The 22,049-nt window shown below is 39.0% G+C and overlaps 1 protein-coding gene across 3 annotated transcripts in view; it reads right to left on the bottom strand.

Annotated features, from left to right (window-relative positions):
* LOC128705855 (uncharacterized) overlaps positions 1-22,049 on the bottom strand; it is a 623,755-nt gene that overhangs the window by 197,207 nt on the left and 404,499 nt on the right. For 2 of the 3 annotated variants that reach the window (XM_070092006.1, XM_070092020.1), the window contains exon 9: positions 18,181-18,398. The exons of the other annotated variant lie outside the window; for it this stretch is intronic. In XM_070092006.1, the coding sequence (XP_069948107.1) occupies positions 18,181-18,398 (218 nt within the window). The remainder of the gene's footprint in view (positions 1-18,180; positions 18,399-22,049) is intronic. 3 annotated transcript variants of the gene reach the window in all.

The following is a 22,049-nucleotide window of genomic DNA, read 5'->3' on the forward strand; positions in this document are numbered from 1 at the left end:
TTTATGCGTAGATAATGCCAAAACAGCTTCTCCAAGTCCCATTACGAAAATACTGTTCAATATGTATGATTATTAGCAAATAATTTTTTTCTCAGTTGTTTTTTGAGCTATCTTATTGAAACTTGGTCACATTACTATTGAAAGGTGCTTCTTTACGTACAAAAAAAAAATGAAAGAAATCGAACGAAAAATAAAGAAGTTCATGAACAGAGTCTATTACTCCCCTTGAGATGAATGACTACTCCATTCACATTCTCGTAACAATAAATTTTCCAATATTTCTTCACTCCATCGATGAGTCATTTCTCGTACCTCAGCTACAATCTCTTCTTTTGAGGGAACACGTTCCACGTCAGCTCTTTTCTGAATGGGTTCAACTCTCTTAATTGTATATAACATTTCTATAAACACCACACTATTATGTTTTGTCGCAACCACCTCCATATTTCTTCTTCTGCTCAAGTGATTCCTTACCATTTCACTCCAAATATTTATACCAAAAATTTCAATCGTTGTCATCATCAAATATTTTTTTTAATAATACAAATACACATTACAGGGGATTTCTTCAAAGCATATATATTATCCACCGTATATTTCAATTAATATGTTTAGCCATTGTTAACTTTCCTTATTTTTCAGTAAAAAGAAATATTCAGACAATATTTTTTTTTTTTTGCAACACTTACTACTCGCTTGTGATGTCACGCTCCACCAAACAATATTGAGCAGGTATCTTCCCCTTAACTTAAATGAACTAAAAGCGTGACGTCACTATCCATCAACATGTTAAAACAGGATAACAAGAGCTCACAGAGTGATGTCACGATACTCATTGATCAAATTATCAACATATTTTCATACCTTTAATTGTCTTCATGCATTTCCAGGTATGTGACTTGTACCATCAGTATAGTAATAACAAGTCATAATACCATTGAAGTAAGTTATGATTACACTCTACAGGATCCAACAAATGCATTACCAATTCCAATCATTTGCTAGAAATCAACACAGTTGGTGAAGTTCCCCTATGGGGGTTTGTTCATCTATCATCCACGATACAACTTTTTCATAATTTTTCTTGCTAAGATCACCTGCTCTGGATAAGACTTTACATATTAAAGGTTTATATTCATTCCACTTAAGATTCTTCACCTCATTAAAGAGATCCAACAAATGTTTAACTCTCCCCATCCTGTATGACACTAAACCCGTGTAGGTTCATTCACCTATCGTCATGGTGATACCACGTAGTGTTTTCATGGAACAAATTTCTCTACACATATAGTTATAAAAACTGCTAACTCAACAACCCTCGTGGTGAAAAGAGTATAAGAAGACACATCTGTATTTAGTTAGAAGAGTATTTAGATCGAGACTTCAGATCTACGTAAGTTCCCTGGACTGTAAAAATTCAAGTGAGATTTTTGTTATAGTCTAAAAAATTCCTGTTAGAGTCATCTTGTCTTTAAGTTAACAAGAGGAAAAGTTCAATTAATAAGTGGATGTTACATGTGAAAAAAAATTTGTTACAGAAGCAAAAGTGTCTACACATCACTGATCTGATAAAGAAATGATTAATTCAATAGAAGACCTTGATCACAACCCTCCAAAACAAAGGAAGGTGACTGAACAATATCTCACCGATAAAGAAATGCTTATAGCAATGGAAGATTTTGAACGTGAGTTTTTAATGAGAAATTATTGAGTAAATTCACCCAAAATGTAATTTTCGGAAATTCTAATGAGAAATATTTTTTTTCACTTGTTGAGTAACAAACTTAATTTTTGGGATATAATATTATATTTTATCAAAATTACAGGTAAAGAAGCAACAAAAGATGAAGAAAAATATCTTTCGTTAATGAAAGATATTACGAAAGATTTTAGTGGCAGTGATAAAATTCTTTTAGTACAACAAGCAAATTGTTGTGCTGTTAAATTGAAAAAGGGAGGTCTTACTGATGCTTTAAGTCAGGTTTTACCACTTAGCAATCCATATTTATTTAGATCACCTGGAAGCCATAGAGCAAATCTAGCTAGTGAAGTCACTCATGATAAATTTGGGAGCATAAAATTTGTAAAAAATGGAAAAAATAACCCCATGATTGCCAATATGTTTGCACAGTATGCGATGGGACCTCCACATAAGTATTATGTGAACTGTAAAGTTGATAAGACCTACTACAATACATGCAAATATTTAGATACAAAGAAAGGTCGTGAGTTTATATTCAAAGAGTGCATGAATGATCTTGTTAAGTGGTTATTAACAGATCCCAATGGGATTATAATGGAAAAAGTTGTGTTTCCAGAAGGAATTTGATGTGCTTCAGCTGGAGGTGATTGGCATGCATATCTTAAAATCATTCATGATTTTGCAAAGGAATTAAAAAAATGTCGTAGAAATATTGTTGTCATTATTGTAAAATATGACAAATAAAATATCTCTATAATACTTTTTTTGTTTTATTCACCATCACTCTAAAACATTATTTAACTGCATAGAGATCATACGTCTGGCAGGAATGGTGATGAGTATAAACATCTCTGATCATTGTTGTTCATACATTAGTACCTCTTCCACCAGGGTGCGACTAACCATCTCAAGAAAATGGAGACAGACAATAGGATGGAAAAATATTTTAAAATTGAAGAAGGAAAATTGTACGATGAAAAATATTGTCATGACAATGCCTGCATTATTTTTCATGCGAATTGTGTTGCTATAAAAGGATATGGTGCAAGTTATTATTTGGGTAATAAAAATCCTTATGCTGATGTGGATGTGTATTGGAGTAGAGAACCATTATTTAATCTGAGAAGATGCAGAGTTGAAGATTGTGATACTCCTGGAACTGTTATCGAGTTTGAACCTTCACTGGATCAAAGAAAATTGAATTTTCCTTATTTAGCAGCCATAATAAGCCAATTTGGTATTGCTGGACCATTGGAGGAAAATACCATTTCTCAAAATTTAATTGAAAAATCAATAGATTCCCATTTGGTGTATGGTTTAAAGAGAGATACTATCGCAGACAGAATAAGATATTTCAAGGAAGCCATTGAGAGAGTCATAAAAAGTGTGAGAGACAATAAAAATATAGGAGAGGTTATCTTTCTGAAAGGTATTGGGAGGTATGAAACTTCAAATGATTATATCTGGAATACACATTACAAACCCATACTCGAAGATATGATGATGAAATTTAAGGAAGAAGGTATTCGTACAACAATGCTTGTCAGAGAAGATATGAAAAACATTAACCAAGGTCAAGAATTAGAAGATGATTCGAAGTTATTGTCTTCTAGAATTGAAGGAAATGCTTTGTATCCCTCATGAGGTAAGAAAAATTATTTACCTTGTATCATTGGTTTAATTCATTTAAATTATTATGAGGAAGTAATTATAACTTAAAGAGAGAGATATATTTGAACTAATATATAACTCATATTTACCTCTTCGTGAAATGTGTTACTTACCATTTCGGCCATCTCTCTCTACCAGAACACCAAGAATCATGTCTACCATAATACTTACATCATTTAAGTTAACATGAAGAAAAGTATGATTATGCATTTAAGTTAATAATGGGAAGATATTTAAGTTAACGAGAGGAATACTGATGTAACACTTGAGAGACATATGTTTGGGATAGTGAAAAAAAAATATAACTTTTAGTTGGTTTATATCTTTTACAGGTGATGATGCAAAATTCTCCCCATTATATGCTAATGAAATAAAAAAAATATTAACATTTACAGGTACCGATGTAACAGGGCTTGGAAGAAAAAGACCTAGAGAGGAGGATTTATGATGTTTAGAGCATGTTGTTACACCAAGATTAATAATATATGATGATTCATTCATTAAAAAGAGAAATGTTTAGTAAAAAATTTTAAGACATGATGAATTTTAAATCAATCAAACCTTACCATGAAAAAGTATTGAGGTAGAATACAAATGTTATATCTCATTTAAGTTAATTTCATGGCGTCTCTCAGCCATGTGACCTCACCAAATTTTAGCACAAGAGGACACAGTTGGTCTGGAAAGAGATGATTATCTTAAATTTACCTTGGGTGTGAACACCATTTCATGGCGTCGCCGGAGGGGATTGAACAAAAATCATGACGCAATACTTTGGGGTAAGTCATATAAGCTCAAGAAGTCTCTCAGAGCGAGGATTGTGCTTCTATCCTGAAATCGAGTAAACATTTCTACCATTGATTGTGTTTACAAATACACTCAACGACTCTAAAAATTGAGTCGTTCAAAGTAATTCTGGAGTACTCTAATGTATTTTGGAAGTGTTCCAATATATTTCTGAATGTACTCCAACGTAATTTGGAAATGTTCTAATGTTATCCCAAACATTTTGTTCATATTACCTAAATCGAGGGAATGTGACTAAAATGTGATTTGTATCATATCTTATTTGGATGTGTTCGTGATATATTTATAAAAACGAGTGTTTTCTAAAAATTTGTGACATGTTGTGAATATTACCGAGTCAAAAATGAAAAATGCGAGTGACTTTTTCTGATGAAATAGTTAAAATGAGAAAAATTGTGGGTTATGAGTATAATATTAAACTATGTGGATTTGAGGAGATGGATTTTATTAGAAATTTAGTGAGTGTAAGGAGGAATGGGCATTACATTTAAGAAAAAAATTGTGGGGATTTCTATAAAATGGGTATTAGCTGGAAGTGTTGATCTTAGTTTCTGGTGATTTTTATTACTGTTTGGGCAGTATTCAATGGTGTTTTGGCAGTATTCAGTGGTGTTTTGGTAGTATTCAGTGGTGCTTTAGTAGTATTCAGTGGTGTATTTGGGAGTATTCAAAGGAGTTTGATGATGTTTTTGATGGTGTTCAAATGATGTGCAAGAGTATTTTTGAAGGTGTTCAAAGTAAAGTGTGGTGTGTGTGCGTGTGTGTGTGTGTGTGTGTGTGTGTGTGTGTGTGTGTGTGTGTGTGTGTGTGTGTGTGTGTGTGTGTGTGTGTGTGTGTGTTTGTGTTAGTGTTGGTAATGACTCATAAGTATATGAGCTAATTTTCGTGCTAATCTTGTAAAAATCTGGAGAATGCAGTAAGAGTTTGGTGGATGAGTTGTAATTTAATGAAATATGTAAGTGTAGATAAATTAGAGGTGTCAAATCTTATTTGGGAGTATTCAAAATGTTGTCTTGGAAATGTTCTAAAGTAATTGATGGTGTTTTTGGTGTTGTTTGGAAATGTTCAAAGGTGCTTTTGAGAGTATTCAAATGATTTATGAGAGTGTTACAAGTAATCTGGGGGTTGTTCTGTAGTAAGATGATAAAGGATGTTGATGAGAGAATATTTCTTAACAGCTATTGAGAAAAAGTTGGTCTTCAAATGATAAATTAGAGTGTTTTGAAGGTGTTCAAAGTAAAGCGTGGCATCTGTGTGTTAGTGATGGTAATGTCTCATGACATAAGTGTATGAGTTAGTTTTTGTGGTACTGTTGTAAAAATCTGGAGAATGAGGGAGGAGTTTGGGGGATGAGATGTAATTTAATGAAACATGTAAGTGTAGATAAATTAGAGATGTCAAATCTTATTTGGGAGTATTCAAAATGTTGTCTTAGAATTGTTTCAGTGTTGTCTGAGACTATTCAAAGGTATTTTTGTGAGCAATCAATGATTTATGTGTGTTTGAAGTAATCTTTGGGGGATGTTTTGTAGTGAGATGATAAAGGTTGTCGATGAGAGAATATTTCTTAGGAGATATTGAGAAAAGTGTGTGTGTGTGTGTGTGTTAACTTCGTAATACGTAAAATTGTGTCTAGTGAATTTATCGAAAAGTGATTATAAGTTGTAAGTGTTGCGGTGACTTTTTCTGATGAAATTGTGGGTTATGAGTGAAAGGGAGATGGGTGAGTGGGTGTGAAGAAATGTGGGTGAGATGGAGAGGGGTATGGGGAGGGTTGTATTAGAAATTTAATGAAATATGGGGAGATTTTACTGAAAATAAAGGTTATGTGTGAATATTATAAAAGAAACTATAGAAGTGAAAAGTTATGATACATTGGAAAAGATTGGAGGGTGTAGAAACATGCTGCAGTAGTTGGGTAGTGAGATGATTAGTTGTTGTGAGTATAATATTAATTTAAGTGGATACAAGGAGATGAGTATGGAGAGGATTTTATTAGAATTTTAGTAATGTAGGGAGAAATGTGCATTATATTCAAGATTCAGTAAAAAGAATGGGAAAAATTTGTATCGAAAGAGGAAAAATTGTGAATAAATTAGTAAGTGATGAGGGTTGTGGGTATTGTTATCAAACTAGAGATACCAAAAAAGATGTTATAAGCAGGTTGTTGTTGTGGGTGATGTGGGTTGTGGGGTGTTTTGGGTTGTGGGTGTTGTGAGTTGTGGGTGTTGTGGGATGTGGGTGATGCCGAAAAAGTGGTCACAAGTTGTGGGTTGTTGTTTTGAGTGTTGTGGGTTGTGGGTGATGTGGTCTATGGGTGTTGTGGGTTGTGGGCGTTGTTGTCAAACTAGTGATGCCGAAAAAGTGGTTATAAGTTGTGGGTTGTTATTTTGAGTGTTGTGGGTTGTGGGTGATGTGGGTTGTGGGTGTTGCGGGATGTGAGTGGAAGAGTGAGGGTTTGGGAGGGTGGGGAGAAGGGGTAAGAAGGAGAGAGAGAAGGTTACTTCGTGGGGAGTGACCTGAGATGTTATCTGAGATCGGTCAGATAAGATTCGCCAGACTTTTTCTGACGAAATAGTTAAAACGAGAAAAATGTCTAGACTTGAGGAGAGTGAATCTTTTGTTGTATTTTGTAAAGAAATTATGGATTGTTGTGGGTATTAACGAAAAAAAATGTGGAATTATTTGGGTTATCCTGGGTTAAGAGTGAAAATGTGTAATGTTCTCCCTACGTTGTATATGAAATGTGTAATACTGAGATGGTGACAACGAAGAAGATCCAGAACAAAAAGGCACAGAATTTCTTCAAGAGAAAAAGAATTACTCTATGTTGATTTTAGTCAATGAATTGCACATTTTTTCAATGAATTTGTATTTTTTTGTTGTTGTATTACCAGGAATGTATATGAAATGCATTGGTTGTATAATAAATAAATAAATGAAAATATTGTGTATTAGTGTTATCCTGCATTTTAAGTTATTGTCTGCTCGACAAGATTCAGCCTGTGTGTGAGGTTATCACGTGACGTCACTGACATAGGGGAAGTCCATTTGGTCGACAAGATTCAGCCTGTGTGTGTGAGGTCATCATGTGACGTCACTGACCGCCGAGTAAACACAGGTGGGGTGACGTCACACTTGTTTAGACCTGTAGTAAGAGAAAGTTCCATGCCCCATAGGGGAAGTTCATTTGAATGCTTACCCCCAGAGGGGGAATCCAAAAAACTTGATCCAAGGAGATGGAGTCTTTGTATTATTGATATCGAGAAAAACTTGATCCAAGGAGATGGAGGAGAAATACTTGGACATAGAGGGTAGAAGTGGATGATGGGAGGTGTGGGTGAGGGTGTTGATCCGAGGAGATCATAAGAAATTTGAAACCCCGTAGGGGGAATAAAAAAACTTGATCCAAGGAGATGGAGCCTTTGTATTATTGATATCGAGAAAAACTTGATCCAAGGAGATGGAGCAGAAATTTTAGGATGGGAGTGGTGTAAGGGAGGGTGTTGATCCGAGGAGATCATAAGAAAATGAAATTAAAAAAAATCGAAAAAAGTTTGGGATGGGGGTGAAAGTGGGAAGGAGAACCTCAAAAACTTGATCCGAGGAAGTGGAGGAGAAATACTTGGACATAGAGGGTAGAAGTGAATGGTGGGATGTGTGGGGGAGGGTGTTGATCCGAGGAGATAGAGCAGGAATATTTGGGGTGGAAGTGGGTGGTGAGAGGGGTACCCATAGGGGGAAACCCAAAAACTTGATCCAAGGAGATGGAGAGCACAAGAAAATGAAATTAAAAAAAAATCGAAAAAAATCGGAAAAAAATTATGGGAGCGGGGGCGATCCGGACGACGCTGCAGAAAGCACGGGCTGGCGCGAGGGCGGATGCGGGCCGGCGTGGGCGGGCGCGCGGGCGCAGTGCGCGGAAGGAGTCCGCTGAGAGGAGACCGCTGAGAGGAGGCAGCCACTGAGAGGTGGAAGCCACTCTGTAGAAATCACACCTACTTATATATATATATATATATATATATATATATATATATATATATATATATATATATATATATATATATATATATATATATATATATATATATATATATATATATATATATTGTTGCAGCCCCCTACCAAACTAGCGGTTAAATGGTTAACCTGCCGGCCGGCAGTACTACTGGGTACGTCATCAAACCCAATGTGGGGACTGCTGAGCCGGCCTTAGCAGCAGTAAGAACCTGAACACCTCATGGTACGCACCGCAGCAGTAATTACCAGAACACCTTACAGTATAGATCTACTGGCAGTAGAGAGTATTCTCCTGCTCATCTTTTGGTATTCTACTGGCTTCTACTGATTTTAGAAGAAGCGCTCACCGCAGCTCACTGAGTCTGATGGTCTCAGTTATTTGACAGCTGCATTCAGTTAGCTTGCAACATACTGTGTGCTGCATCGGACCACCTTGTGGTGTGTCAATTGATCTTGAAGGCGGTAGATAGTACTCACCAGACCATCTTACGGTGTACTTCTACCGGCCTTAGAGAGTATTTACAGGACTACCGGTGATGTCTGCGGACTCGCCGCCCACGCTTGTCAACTGTGGGCCGGAGTCATCTGATGCTGTTTTAGTGAGATTACATGAAGGAAAGGTTGGAGTGTTACACTGAACTGGGCTACGACCGTAGTGTGACACTTAGGGAAGTATGATGGAGTGGAGCACTGAGAAGTGTGTCGTGTGACACTGAAGATGGCCTGGTTGTAGTGTACATTGAATAGTGTCATGTGACTGGTCTCTGATAAGAAAGACGCTGTGGGTGATAGTGTGCGACGCAGAGACAAGGGTGTCTAGTGGACACGGTTGAGCAGGAGCGTCATTACACGGAAGAAAGGGTGTCAAGTGACACAGTTGAGAGGGAGCGTCACAACACACCACGGATAAGTGTCGTGAGAGACACAGATCCTCATAAGGAGTTGATTGTAATTTATTATTGTAAATATGTTACGTATAATTTATTTTAGCATAGATATATATATTTATTTTATGATTCTAATAATTTATTATTGTAACATGTATATATATATTAAATACCTCTAGACCAAAGATCCCCTCAAGGAAGGTTCCTTTATGTTGGTGAGGGGCTCTTGATTTAGGGAATTGGATCTGTGCTCCAGTTCCCCGAATTAAGCCTGAATGCCTTCCACATATCCCCCCCCCCCAGGCGCTGTATGATCCTCCGGGTTTAGCGCTTCCCCCTTGATAATAATAATAATAATAATAGACCAAAGATAGTTATTTTTATATAATATTAAAGATTCATTTATTTTAATGTGTATATATGTATCCCTAACTCTTTATTACAAATTGAGTAAACCTACCATCATAAAAATTACTTTTTTTGTAATATATGTATGACTATATATATAATGTGTGTGTAAAGTGCCTACACTGTGTGAGTTCCGGCCAAGATTATCGTATATCCGAACCTCGAGATCCTCTCATAAATACATGTACCTCCAGCATCATGCTTCCAGTTAACTTCGAAATGATTACTTGTCGATGCATGTAATAATTAGAGGCGTATGTTATGGAAAAACATTGTGGGGTTAATGTTAACGAGGGAGTGAAGAGTGAGTGCCGCATCCTTCACGCCATGGTGGATGGGGAAGGTGCGCTGTGTGTAGGTGGTGAGGAACACACTGGGGTTCAGCAGTGCCCATACACACATTTTTCATGATGTGCATGTGAAACAAATAATGTTGTTTGTATTGCATGACAGTATAAATATTATATAGGATGACAGTTCATGTGTACTGTAGTCCCCTCTTCCCTCTCCCTGGGCTACCCCCACTGTAGAGAAATTTTCTCCCGGAGGGGACTATCGGCCATTTTCAGCCCTGAGGGGCAAGACCTTCTCAGAAAAGGCAATGGCGTCTTTCTTCTGCATCTCTGCATCAACACTTTAATTGATTCCAGATGCAGTACCAGAGTGTCATAGATCACGCCACCTCTTTTCTAGTGATGCAACCAATGTGAGTTAATGAGAGTAAATAAATAATCTCTGTACCCCAACAGGGAAGGTACATGGAAACTTCTACCTCATTTTAATCACATGTGGGACAATAATGAACTCTCAGTGATCGAGACTTATCAAGCATTTGTGTAGCAAATTGCTGCAGTGTGGCAAAGATGAAAAAAACACTGGTGTCAGTGAATCCTTTATGAGAGGACAAGTCAGGCCAGAGAGGGGCACTGCGGGGTAGATTACTTTTAGACTTCGTCAAGGAAACTCGTTCCTCACGCTGTAATAACAAAGACAATAGTGATCGTACTTTTTGTGCATAAGACAGGCGTAGATTTCACTGGACCAACAATTTTAATTAAAACGGTTGACAAAGTTCCTATCAAGTTGTATATCTCTTCACCTCTGCTACAACTGGAGCTGTACATCTGCTGAAACCTTTATCAAATTATTCAGAAGGTATGCAGCCAGAAGGGCATATCCCAGACTCATGATTTCATACAATGCAACGAACTTTGTTGCTGGTGCTGCTTATATAAACAAGATCTTTGAACAGCCAGAGGTACAACAGATGCTGAATCAACGCAGTTGTCGTAGGAAATACATTCCTCCTAAATTTCCATGTTATGGTGGATTTTATGAAAGAATGATCGGCATTGTATTGTTTAAGGAAGACTCTTCATCGTCAGAGAATCGACTTAGAAGAATTTCGTACAGTCGTGACTGAAATAGAAAATAGAATCGGCAACAGACCTCTAACTTATGTTACCGATGATCTGGACAATTTAGAAGTGTTAAGTCCATCTCATTTACTCCACTGCAGAAGGCTCGAACCTGTTCCTCCCATGAATGATAAAGAAATCATGGATGATCCTACTTTCTTCGTACCTGAGCAACTCAGACATAAAGTGATTGAACGTTGGGAGAAAATCTGTTGAAAATCATTTCATTGAGAGAACACTTCTATGAGACCATATATCCTGATAAAAATGGAATCATCAGAACAGTTGATGCTTTAAGCAAAGGTGTAGTGCATAAGCAGACAATAGATAAACTAGTACCGTTAGAATTACACAGTGTTGGAAAGAAAATTAATGATTCTCCAGAGTCCCCACTGACTAAAGCTGTTCAGAAAAGACAAGCAGCAGTGGTGGCGAGTGAGAAAATCAAATTAATGTTAAATGATGAATAGTTCACCTGCAGCTAACTTCCGCCGCCCCCGAATGTGGAGAAATTTTCTGGAGGAGGGGGGTATCATCCCCTTTCAGCCCTTTTCAGCTCTGAGTGGCCCAACCCTCTCAGAAAAGGCAATGCCATCTTGTTTCTGTATCTCTCCATCAACACTTTAATTGATTCCAGATGCAGTACCAGCATGTCATAGATCACGCCACCTCTTTGCAAGTGACCAGTGTTGCAACCAATGTGAGTTGAGAGTAATTAATCTCTGTACTGCAACAGGAAAGGTGCAGGGAAACTTCTACCTCATTTTATTCATACGAGGGACAATAATGAACTCTCAGTGATCGAGGCATATCAATAAATAAAGCATTTGTGTTGCAAATTGTTGAAGTTTGGCAAAGAAGGAAAAAGCACTGGTGTCAGCAATTCCTTTATAGGAGGGAAAGTCAGGCCCACTAGGGCCGCTGCGGAGTAGATTCCTTTTAGACTTCATGAAGATAATTCGTGCATCACGCTATAATAACGAAGACAATAGTGACTGCACGATTCATGCATAAAAGAATATCAACGGACACAGCAGAACAATTACAGAGAAGTGTGATCAGCTTCTTTATTGATATGACTGTGAACCATAGACAAATATTGATGAACAGTGTGCAAACAGCGAGTGTTGCGAATTCCTGATGGAGTAGAAGATACCTGGCTACCTGGAGGTTATTCCGGGGATCAACGCCCCCGCGGCCCGGTCCATGACCAGGCCTCCCGATGGATCAGGGCCTGATCAACTAGGCAGTTACTGCTGGCCGCGTGAAGTCCAACGTACGAGTCACAGCCAGGCTGATCAGGCACTGACTTTAGGTATCTGTCCAGCTCTCTTGAAGGCAGCCAGGGGTTTATTGGTAATTCCCCTAATGCTTGATGGGAGGCTGTTGAACAGTCTTGGGCCCCGGACACTTATGGTGTTTTCTCTTAGTGTATCAATGGTGCCCCTACTTTTTATTGGGGGCATTTTGCATCGCCTGCCCAGTCTTTTACTTTCGTAGGAAGTGATTTCTGTGTGTAGATTTGGGACTATTCCTTCCAGGATTTTCCAAGTGTAGATTATGATATATCTCTCCCTCCTGCGTTTCAATGAGTACAAGTCAAGTGCTTCCAAGAGTTCCCAGTAGTTAAGGTGATTGACAGAACTTATACGTGCAGTAAAGGATCTCTGTACACTCTCTACATCTGCGATTTCACCTGCTTTGAATGGAGATGTTAATGTACAGCAGTATTCCAGCCTAGAGAGAACAAGTAATTTGAAAAGGATCATCATTGGCTTGGCATCTCTCGTTTTCAACGTTCTCATTATCCATCCTATCATTTTCTTTGCACGTGCGATCGTGGCACTGTTGTGATCCTTAAAAGTGAGATCCTCAGACATTACTACTCCTAGGTCCCTTACATTATTTTTCAGCTCTATTGTATGGCCAGAGTCTGTAGTATACTTTGTTCTAGTTATTATCTCCTCCAGTTTTCCATAACGGAGTAGTTTGAATTTGTCCTCATTGAACATCATATTGTTTACCGTTGCCCACTGGAAAACTTTATTTATATCTTCTTGGAGGTTAACCGCGTCCTCAGCAGATGACAGCCTCATGCAGATCCTAGTATCATCCGCAAAGGATGATACGGTGCTGTGATGTATATCTCTTTCTATGTCTGATATGAGGATGAGGAATAAGATGGGGGCGAGTACAGTGCCTTGTGGAACAGAGCTCTTCACTATGGCAGCCTCCGATTTAACTCTGTTGACCACTACTCTTTGTGTTCGATTTGTTAGGAAGTTGAAGATCCATCTCCCCACTTTCCCAGTTGTTCCTTTAGCACGTATTTTATGGGCTATTACGCCATGATCGCATTTGTCAAATGCTTTTGCAAAGTCTGTGTATATTACATCTGCATTCAGATTTTCTTCCATTGCATCCAAGGCCATATCATAATGATCCAGTAGTTGTGAGAGGCAGGAGCGACCTGCCCTGAGCCCATGTTGCCCTGGATTCTGCAGATTTTGGGAATCCAGGTGATTTGCAATCCTGCTTCTTAGCACTCTTTCAAAGATTTTTATGATGTGGGACGTCAGAGCTATTGGTCTATAGTTCTTAGCTAATGCTTTGCTGCCACCTTTATGGAGTGGGGCTATATCCATCGTTTTAAGTGACTGTGGAATTTCACTCATGCCCAAGCTCCTCCTCCATAGTGTACCTAGGGCATGCGAGAGGGGTTTCCTGCAGTTCTTAATGAAAACAGAGCTCCACGAGTCTGGGCCCGGGGCTGAGTGCATGGGCATGTTGTCAATGGCTTTTTCGAAATCTATCAGAGTTAGGGTAATGTCGGAAATCTGGCATACATTTATGGAGTTCTGAGGCTCATTCATGAAGAAATCATTTGGGTCATCGATCCTCAGACCGATTAGTGGTTCACTAAACACAGAGTCGTACTGGGATTTCAATATTTCACTCATTTCCTAGTTGCCATCTGTGTAAGTCCCATCCTGTTTGAGTAAGGGCCCGATACTAGATGTGGTATTTGCCTTGTTTTTGGCATATGAAAAGAAATATTTTGAATTTCTTTCAATTTCACTAATAGCTTTAAGCTCCTCCTGTCTCTCCTGGTTCCTGTAAGAGTCATTTAACTTAAGTTTGATAGTTTCCACTTCCCTGGTCAGCTCCTCCTTTCGTGTATCAGATATTCTAGCGCTCCTGAGGAGCTCAGTGACTCTTCGTCGTCTTCTGTAGAGGGAGCATTTTACTCTCTCCAGTTTACTCCTGCTCTTCTTCTTTCTTAGGGGAATATGCCTAGAAAATGCTTCAGCTGCCAGGAAGTTGATCCTTTCAAGGCACTGGTTTGGATCCATGTCATTTAAGATATCTTCCCAACATGTTTCGTTTAGGACATGGTATACCTGGTCCCAGTTGATGTTCTTTTTGTTGAAGTTGTATTTTGTGAAGACACCTTCGCAGGTACATGCATTCTGCTGATCAGGACCCCTATGCATGTACGTCTGGACTTCGATTAGGTTGTGATCGGAATTAGTTGCTTTTGATATTCTTATGTCTCTTATCGGGTCCTCATTATTTGTGAAGATAAGGTCAAGTGTGTTTTCTAGTCTTGTTGGCTCCACTATCTGCTGGCTTAAGGTGTGCTTTTCGCAGAGACTTAGTAGCTCATGTGTGTGTGACCTTTCATCTGCGCTACCTCCGGAGATTGTTTCAGCTATAACATTATTTGCTACATTCTTCCATTTTGTATACCTTAGGTTGAAATCACCAAGCAGTAAGATGTTTGGGGATGGAGCTGGAAGGTTTTCCCGACAGTCGTGCCGAATTGGCAGAACTTGCGATCTTGGCTTAAATAGCAACGCTCATCTTGCCATATAGGACAAGCGAAAATTTGTGTATGCAATAATTTCGCCAAAATCATTATGAACCTAACGAAAAAAATTTATTTCACTGTGTTTGTTTAGTATTAAATTATTGTAAACAAATCTAAAATATATTTAGTTGGGCTAGGCTAAAATAAATTGTTCTTGTTAAAATAAGGTTAGGTAAGTTTTCTAAGATTCTTTTGTAGCAAAATTAAAATTTTTTACATTAACATAAATGAAAAAAATATATATTTAAACGTATAAGAGAAAATCTTAAAGGACTTAATTTTAAATGAGTTCTTGCTAATTGACCAGTTTTACATATTCGGCACGACATATATATATATATATATATATATATATATATATATATATATATATATATATATATATATATATATATATATATATATATATATATATATATATATATATATATATTAGCTAGGAATTTAAGCTATGCTTTACAAGTCTACTCGACAAGCTACCTAACCAAATCTTCGCATCACTCCGACGCTCAGAGGAATGGATCATGTGTGAGGTCATAAGTCAGAGGAACTGGTCTTGTGTGAGGTCATAATTCAGAGGGACTGGTCTTGTGTGAGGTCATAAGTCCTTGATGTTGGTGAGGGGCTCTTGATTTAGAATTGGATCTCCAGTTCCCCGAATAAGCCTGAATGCCTTGTGTGAGGTCATAATTCAGAGGGACTGGTCTTGTGTGAGGTCATAAGTCAGAGGAACTGGTCTTGTGTGAGGTCATAATTCAGAGGGACTGGTCTTGTGTGAGGTCATAAGTCAGAGGGACTGGTCTTGTGTGAGGTCATAATTCAGAGGGACTGGTCTTGTGTGAGGTCATAATTCAGAGGGACTGGTCTTGTGTGAGGTCATAATTCAGAGGGACTGGTCTTGTGTGAGGTCATAATTCAGAGGGACTGGTCTTGTGTGAGGTCATAATTCAGAGGGACTGGTCTTGTGTGAGGTCATAAGTCAGAGGGACTGGTCTTGTGTGAGGTCATAAGTCAGAGGGACTGGTCTTGTGTGAGGTCATAAGTCAGAGGGACTGGTCTTTTGTGAGGTCATAAGTCAGAGGGACTGGTCTTTTGTGAGGTCATAAGTCAGAGGGACTGGTCTTTTGTGAGGTCATAAGTCAGAGGGACTGGTCTTGTGTGAGGTCATAAGTCAGAGGGACTGGTCTTGTGTTAGGTCATAAGTCAGAGGGACTGGTCTTGTGTGAGGTCATAAGTCCGAGGGACTGGTTTTGTGTGAGGTCATAGCTGAGAAGGACTGGTCGTGTGTGAGGTCATAGGCGAGGTGAAATTTCAGCATTATAAATATACTGTCTATTTTTCTTCCAAGCTGTCCAGCCCTAGTTTTCAGTGGTTGTATTTCTTATTGAACTTTGTTCTATGTATTTGAAAGAAACCTTTGGAATTGTTTCAGATATCTTGCTAATCTAATTTCATAGTCTTGTTACGCTTTCCTAATACCCTTTTTTACCTCTCTTAAAATGAACATATTGGTCAGTAAGGTTAACCTCTCCTCATCTGATACGCTTATAAATTCCCCTTTTCTCTCCTAATAGATGCTTTGGTCTCCTGTTCACTTATTTATGATCGCTCTAATTTGACCTAATTTCTCTCTGGGGAACATAAATACTTCGGGCACGTTTTACATTATTAGAAAATAAATTATATTCGCGATCCAATCGTTATTGTATCATCTGCAATAGAATCGTTGGATTGATACCCCCAGTCATTAGGTAATTGTTCCCTAAGTCCATGATAATAGATTTGTTATCACTTGCGCCAAACTCCTCAGTTATCTCCAGAATCTTTACTCCTGCAACATATCACTAACAAGTACCTTCTTCTGCAACACTTGGGAATCTTTACTCCTGCAACATATCACTAACAAGTACCTTCTTCTGCAACACTTGGGAATCTTTACTCCTGCAACATATCACTAACAATTAGCTTCTTCAGTACAATGCAGTCGAGTTTTCTAAGCCATTTATAGATGAATGGTTCAGAGAACCGACACGTTGATAAATTAGACACATGTGCAACTCTTGGGTAACTTTATTGAGGAAACGTTTCGCCACACAGTGGCTTCATCAGTCCATACAAAGGAGAATCTTGATGAACAGGAGGAGAAAGAGGTAATCAGTCCCTCAACCTTGTGTCGATGTGGTCAGTCAATCAATCTTGAATAGAATACGGCATACGTGCGGAGAAGGAGCTTATAAACCATACCCCGGCCGGGATTGAACCCGCGGTCAGAGAGTCTCAAAACTCCAGACCGTCGCGTTAGCCACTAGACCAGCTAGCCACAATAAGATTCGTCCAACTAGGTATATTTCTACACCATAGAAAGGTTAACACAGGCACCACTGTGACCACAAATGCAAGTTTTTACAGACGAATCTCCAGAGTCATGTTGATGACAGTGAAGGGACTTGAGCTAGAGTTCGTCACGGCCACGCTAGCTGGAGATTCGTCTGTAAAAACTTGCATTTGTGGTCACAGTGGTGCCTGTGCTAACCTTCCTATGGTGTAGAAATATACCTAGTTGGACGAATCTTATTGTGGCTAGCTGGTCTAGTGGCTAACGCGACGGTCTGGAGTTTTGAGACTCTCTGACCGCGGGTTCAATCCCGGCCGGGGTATAGTTTGTTTGCAATCGTGTCATTACGATTTTGCGAGTCAAGGAGCTTATAAACCGTTGGCAGGAGAGGTGCAGCAGTCATAGGTGGTCCACATTGAACAAATGTGACACCACCTATGACTGCTGCACCTCTCCTGCCAACGGTTTATAAGCTCCTTCTCCGCACGTATGCCGTATTCTATTCAAGATTGATGGACTGACCACATCGACTCAAGGTTGAGGGACTGATTACCTCATTCTCCTCCTGTTCTTCAAGATTCTCCTTTATATGGACTGATGAAGCCACTGTGTGGCGAAACGTTTCCTCAATAAAGATACCCAAGAGTTGCACATGTGTCTAATTTATCAAGCCATTTATTCAAACTATCAGACACAGCAACATCTTGAGATATTGATACAAGTTATTCTTCAAAACTTGTTTAACTTACAGGCACAACTTATTTCCACTAACGAGTTTCTTCACTTCTGACAGTGTATCACTGCTCCATCTTTTCATTAGAATGAAGTCACTGGCCAGGGAAATATTTTCAGAACAAAGATACACAAGTGTTGCTCTAAAATTTAAAGGCATTGTTAATGACTTTAATAAAAGCACTAAATTCATAAATTAGATCACAAGTGGTGGAAGGTTAATAAAGTCTTAATAATACAAAACAAGTTTCATTCAGATCATTAACAGTAAATAAAATTAAAAAGAGAAAATACCATGAAGAGCCCATGAGAAAACTATATTTTACCTTTATCAGGATGTTTACAAATTTAGTTGCACCTTTATCCATAGCAATATCCACTGAACTTCTCCCACTGTGATTCCTGAGTGTTGGGTTACAACCTTTCTTAATAAACATTTTGGCCATTGCACACCACACATCCTCTAACGGCTGATCCTTCTCATTCCACATTACTTTCTTGCTAATTTGTTGGTGACCTGCCAATGTGTGCAGCACTGTTTGACCTGATGAAGAACAACACTCTCTTACATATGAAATATCAATAAACACAATTTATATAGCAAGTATATATATATATATATATATATATATATATATATATATATATATATATATATATATATATATATATATATATATATATATATATATATATATATATATATATAAATAAATAAATATATATACATATATGAAAGTACCACCTCTATAGCTGGAATGGGGACCGTCATCCTCAGAGAAGACAATAAACGTACCTCAGGGAAAACTCAAGGTTCTCCCCGGAGCTGTTTGAATATTTTCTTCTCCTACCACCCCCTATATTGGATATTCTATGTGAACATTTGTTAATAAACAGAGTACATTTACAGAAAAACATAAACATGAATACAATGGCACAATGTATCAAAGATCATGAATTTCCTCCAGCTCCTCCGAGGCTGGATGTGAGCCAAGTATGCAGCAAGCATTTCCCCTCTGGAAAGCTATGCTGAGGTGCTGGAACATGAATGTGGCTTCCCTTGGGTGCCTGGTGGTGTCTATGATTCAGGAACCAAATTCTTTAATTAAACGTGTGGCATTTTTTCCCCATGAACCCAAGGTCTCTGATCCCACTGGGACAAATTGATACTGTTGGCTTATGTCCCTGTACTTGCTGATCTTGTACTCCTCCCTGTGATCAGCAGCTCCTCCCTGTCGCCCCACACTGTGATGGATATAGGTGTCAGCCAGTGTGGACACACAGGTATAGTCCCATGCTAAGAGCTTGCCATTCTTCCAAGGATAGATGGTGATCCCGTTGGGGCGGTTTGCTGGGTTGTGGGTATTGTTGGCTGCTAGTGATCAGGGCTCCCTCTCGACTGGGCATCCAGCTGTAGCAAGGGTTCTCTTAATGATGTCATTGACCTCATTGTGTCTTGCATGCCAGCCCTTGGTTTTGGAACAGTTAAGACCATGTAGACCATATTGGTCTGCTTGTGCTTCGCCGCAAATACAAGTATATTCTGTGTGAATTGGGGCAGCAAGGCGCAGAGCCACTGCAATACGGAGGGTCTTAGGGTCGAATCGCATTCCCATTGCCGATATGGGAACTGTTTGGAGGAAGTCCCCGGAGTGAGGTGCGCTCACAGCCTGGAGACGGGCAATCTCCCTATCTGATGTTGCAGCCCTGAGCAAGTTGGCAAGCACCTTTTCAGCAATCGGGCCATCCCAGCTTGACTGTGAGCCAGTGCTGCACTCGGGTTTGGTGCTGGAGCAGCAAGAGTCTCCCATTCAGTGATGACACTGGCATAGTTATGGTCTTGTATTTCTGCTGAGTCTCTGAGGGTATCAGGAAGAATTTGTCTTATCAACGCGTTTAATGCTATGGAAGAGGATAGGAAAGCTGGTAGAGCAATCTGGGAGGATCTGCGTACTCCTAGCCCTCCAAACCTGACCGGAAGTGAGGCTTGCAACCACTGTCCATCTTCAAGGGAAAGATTCAATACACTCTCTAGCATGGTCTTAAGGAGAGAGTCATATTCCTTGAGTTTTGGACTGGTGAAGGCTGGGGAGCATCTCAGAAAGTAAGTAAGTTTTGGGATTGACAGGCACCTGGTGAGTATGTAGAAGGCATCGTGTGTGTCAATGTCTTTCATCCTACTTTTCATCGTCCATATATATATATATATAAATATATACACAAACACTAATCTCTGGCCGAAGGGGACTCGAACCTACGAACCTTGGAACAAGGTACACAGTGCTATACCACCGTACCACATTGGTCCAATACCTTGAAGCCCAGCTAACGCTAGACGTTTTGGTCCAAGGCAGCCAGCATTCAGGCAGGTGGTTGTAGCTTTTCATTTCATCCCCTGCATGCATCGACCGACGAGAGATTTTTACAGTGTTTAGAATTCTCACAAGTGGAGAAATATTCAAAAACACTAATCTCTGGCCGAAGGAGACTCGAACCTATGAAGCTACCTACATATATATACATATGTACACATACACACACACACACACACACACATATATATATATATATATATATATATATATATATATATATATATATATATATATATATATATATATATATATATATATATATATATATATATATATATATATATATATATATATATATATATATATATATATATATATATATATATATATATATATATATATATATATATATATATGTATATATATATATATATATTTATTTATTATTATTTTATTTTTTTTATTATCACACTGGCCGATTCCCACCAAGGCAGGGTGGCCCGAAAAAGAAAAACTTTCACCATCATTCACTCCATCACTGTCTTGCCAGAAGGGTGCTTTACACTACAGTTTTTAAACTGCAACATTAACACCCCTCCTTCAGAGTGCAGGCACTGTACTTCCCATCTCCAGGACTCAAGCCCGGCCTGCCAGTTTCCCTGAACCCCTTCATAAATGTTACTTTGCTCACACTCCAACAGCACGTCAAGTATTAAAAACCATTTGTCTCCATTCACTCCTATCGAACACGCTCACGCATGCCTGCTGGAAGTCCAATCCCCTCGCACACAAAACCTCCTTTACCCCCTCCCTCCAACCTTTCCTAGGCCGACCCCTACCCCGCCTTCCTTCCACTACAGACTGATAAACTCTTGAAGTTATTCTGTTTCGCTCCATTCTCTCCACATGTCCGAACCACCTCAACAACCCTTCCTCAGCCCTCTGGACAACAGTTTTGGTAATCCCGCACCTCCTCCTAACTTCCAAACTACGAATTCTCAGCATTATATTCACACCACACATTGCTCTCAGACATGACATCTCCACTGCCTCCAGCCTTCTCCTCGCTGCAACATTCATCACCCATGCTTCACACCCATATAAGAGCGTTGGTAAAACTATTCTCTCATACATTCCCCTCTTTGCCTCCAAGGACAAAGTTCTTTGTCTCCACAGACTCCTAAGTGCACCACTCACCCTTTCCCCTCATCAATTCTATGATTCACCTCATCTTTCATAGACCCATCTGCTGACACGTCCACTCCCAAATATCTGAATACATTCACCTCCTCCATACTCTCTCCCTCCAATCTGATATCCAATCTTTCATCACCTAATCTTTTTGTTATCCTCATAACCTTACTCTTTCCTGTATTCACTTTCAATTTTCTTCTTTTGCACACCCTACCAAATTCATCCACCAATCTCTGCAACTTCTCTTCAGAATCTCCCAAGAGCACAGTGTCATCAGCAAAGAGCAACTGTGACAACTCCCACTTTATGTGTGATTCTTTATCTTTTAACTCCACGCCTCTTGTCAAGACCCTCGCATTTACTTCTCTTACAACCCCATCTATAAATATATTAAACAACCACGGTGACATCACACATCCTTGTCTAAGGCCTACTTTTACTGGGAAATAATTTCCCTCTTTCCTACATACTCTAACTTAAGCCTCACTATCCTCGTAAAAACTCTTCACTGCTTTCAGTAACCTACCTGCTACACCATACACCTGCAACATCTGCCACATTGCCCCCCTATCCACCCTGTCATACGCCTTTTCCAAATCCATAAATGCCACAAAGACCTCTTTAGCCTTATCTAAATACTGTTCACTTATATGTTTCACTGTAAACACCTGGTCCACACACCCGCT

The sequence above is a fragment of the Cherax quadricarinatus genome, chromosome 3, assembly GCF_038502225.1.
Source record: "Cherax quadricarinatus isolate ZL_2023a chromosome 3, ASM3850222v1, whole genome shotgun sequence".
NCBI classification, from domain to species: domain Eukaryota; kingdom Metazoa; phylum Arthropoda; class Malacostraca; order Decapoda; family Parastacidae; genus Cherax; species Cherax quadricarinatus.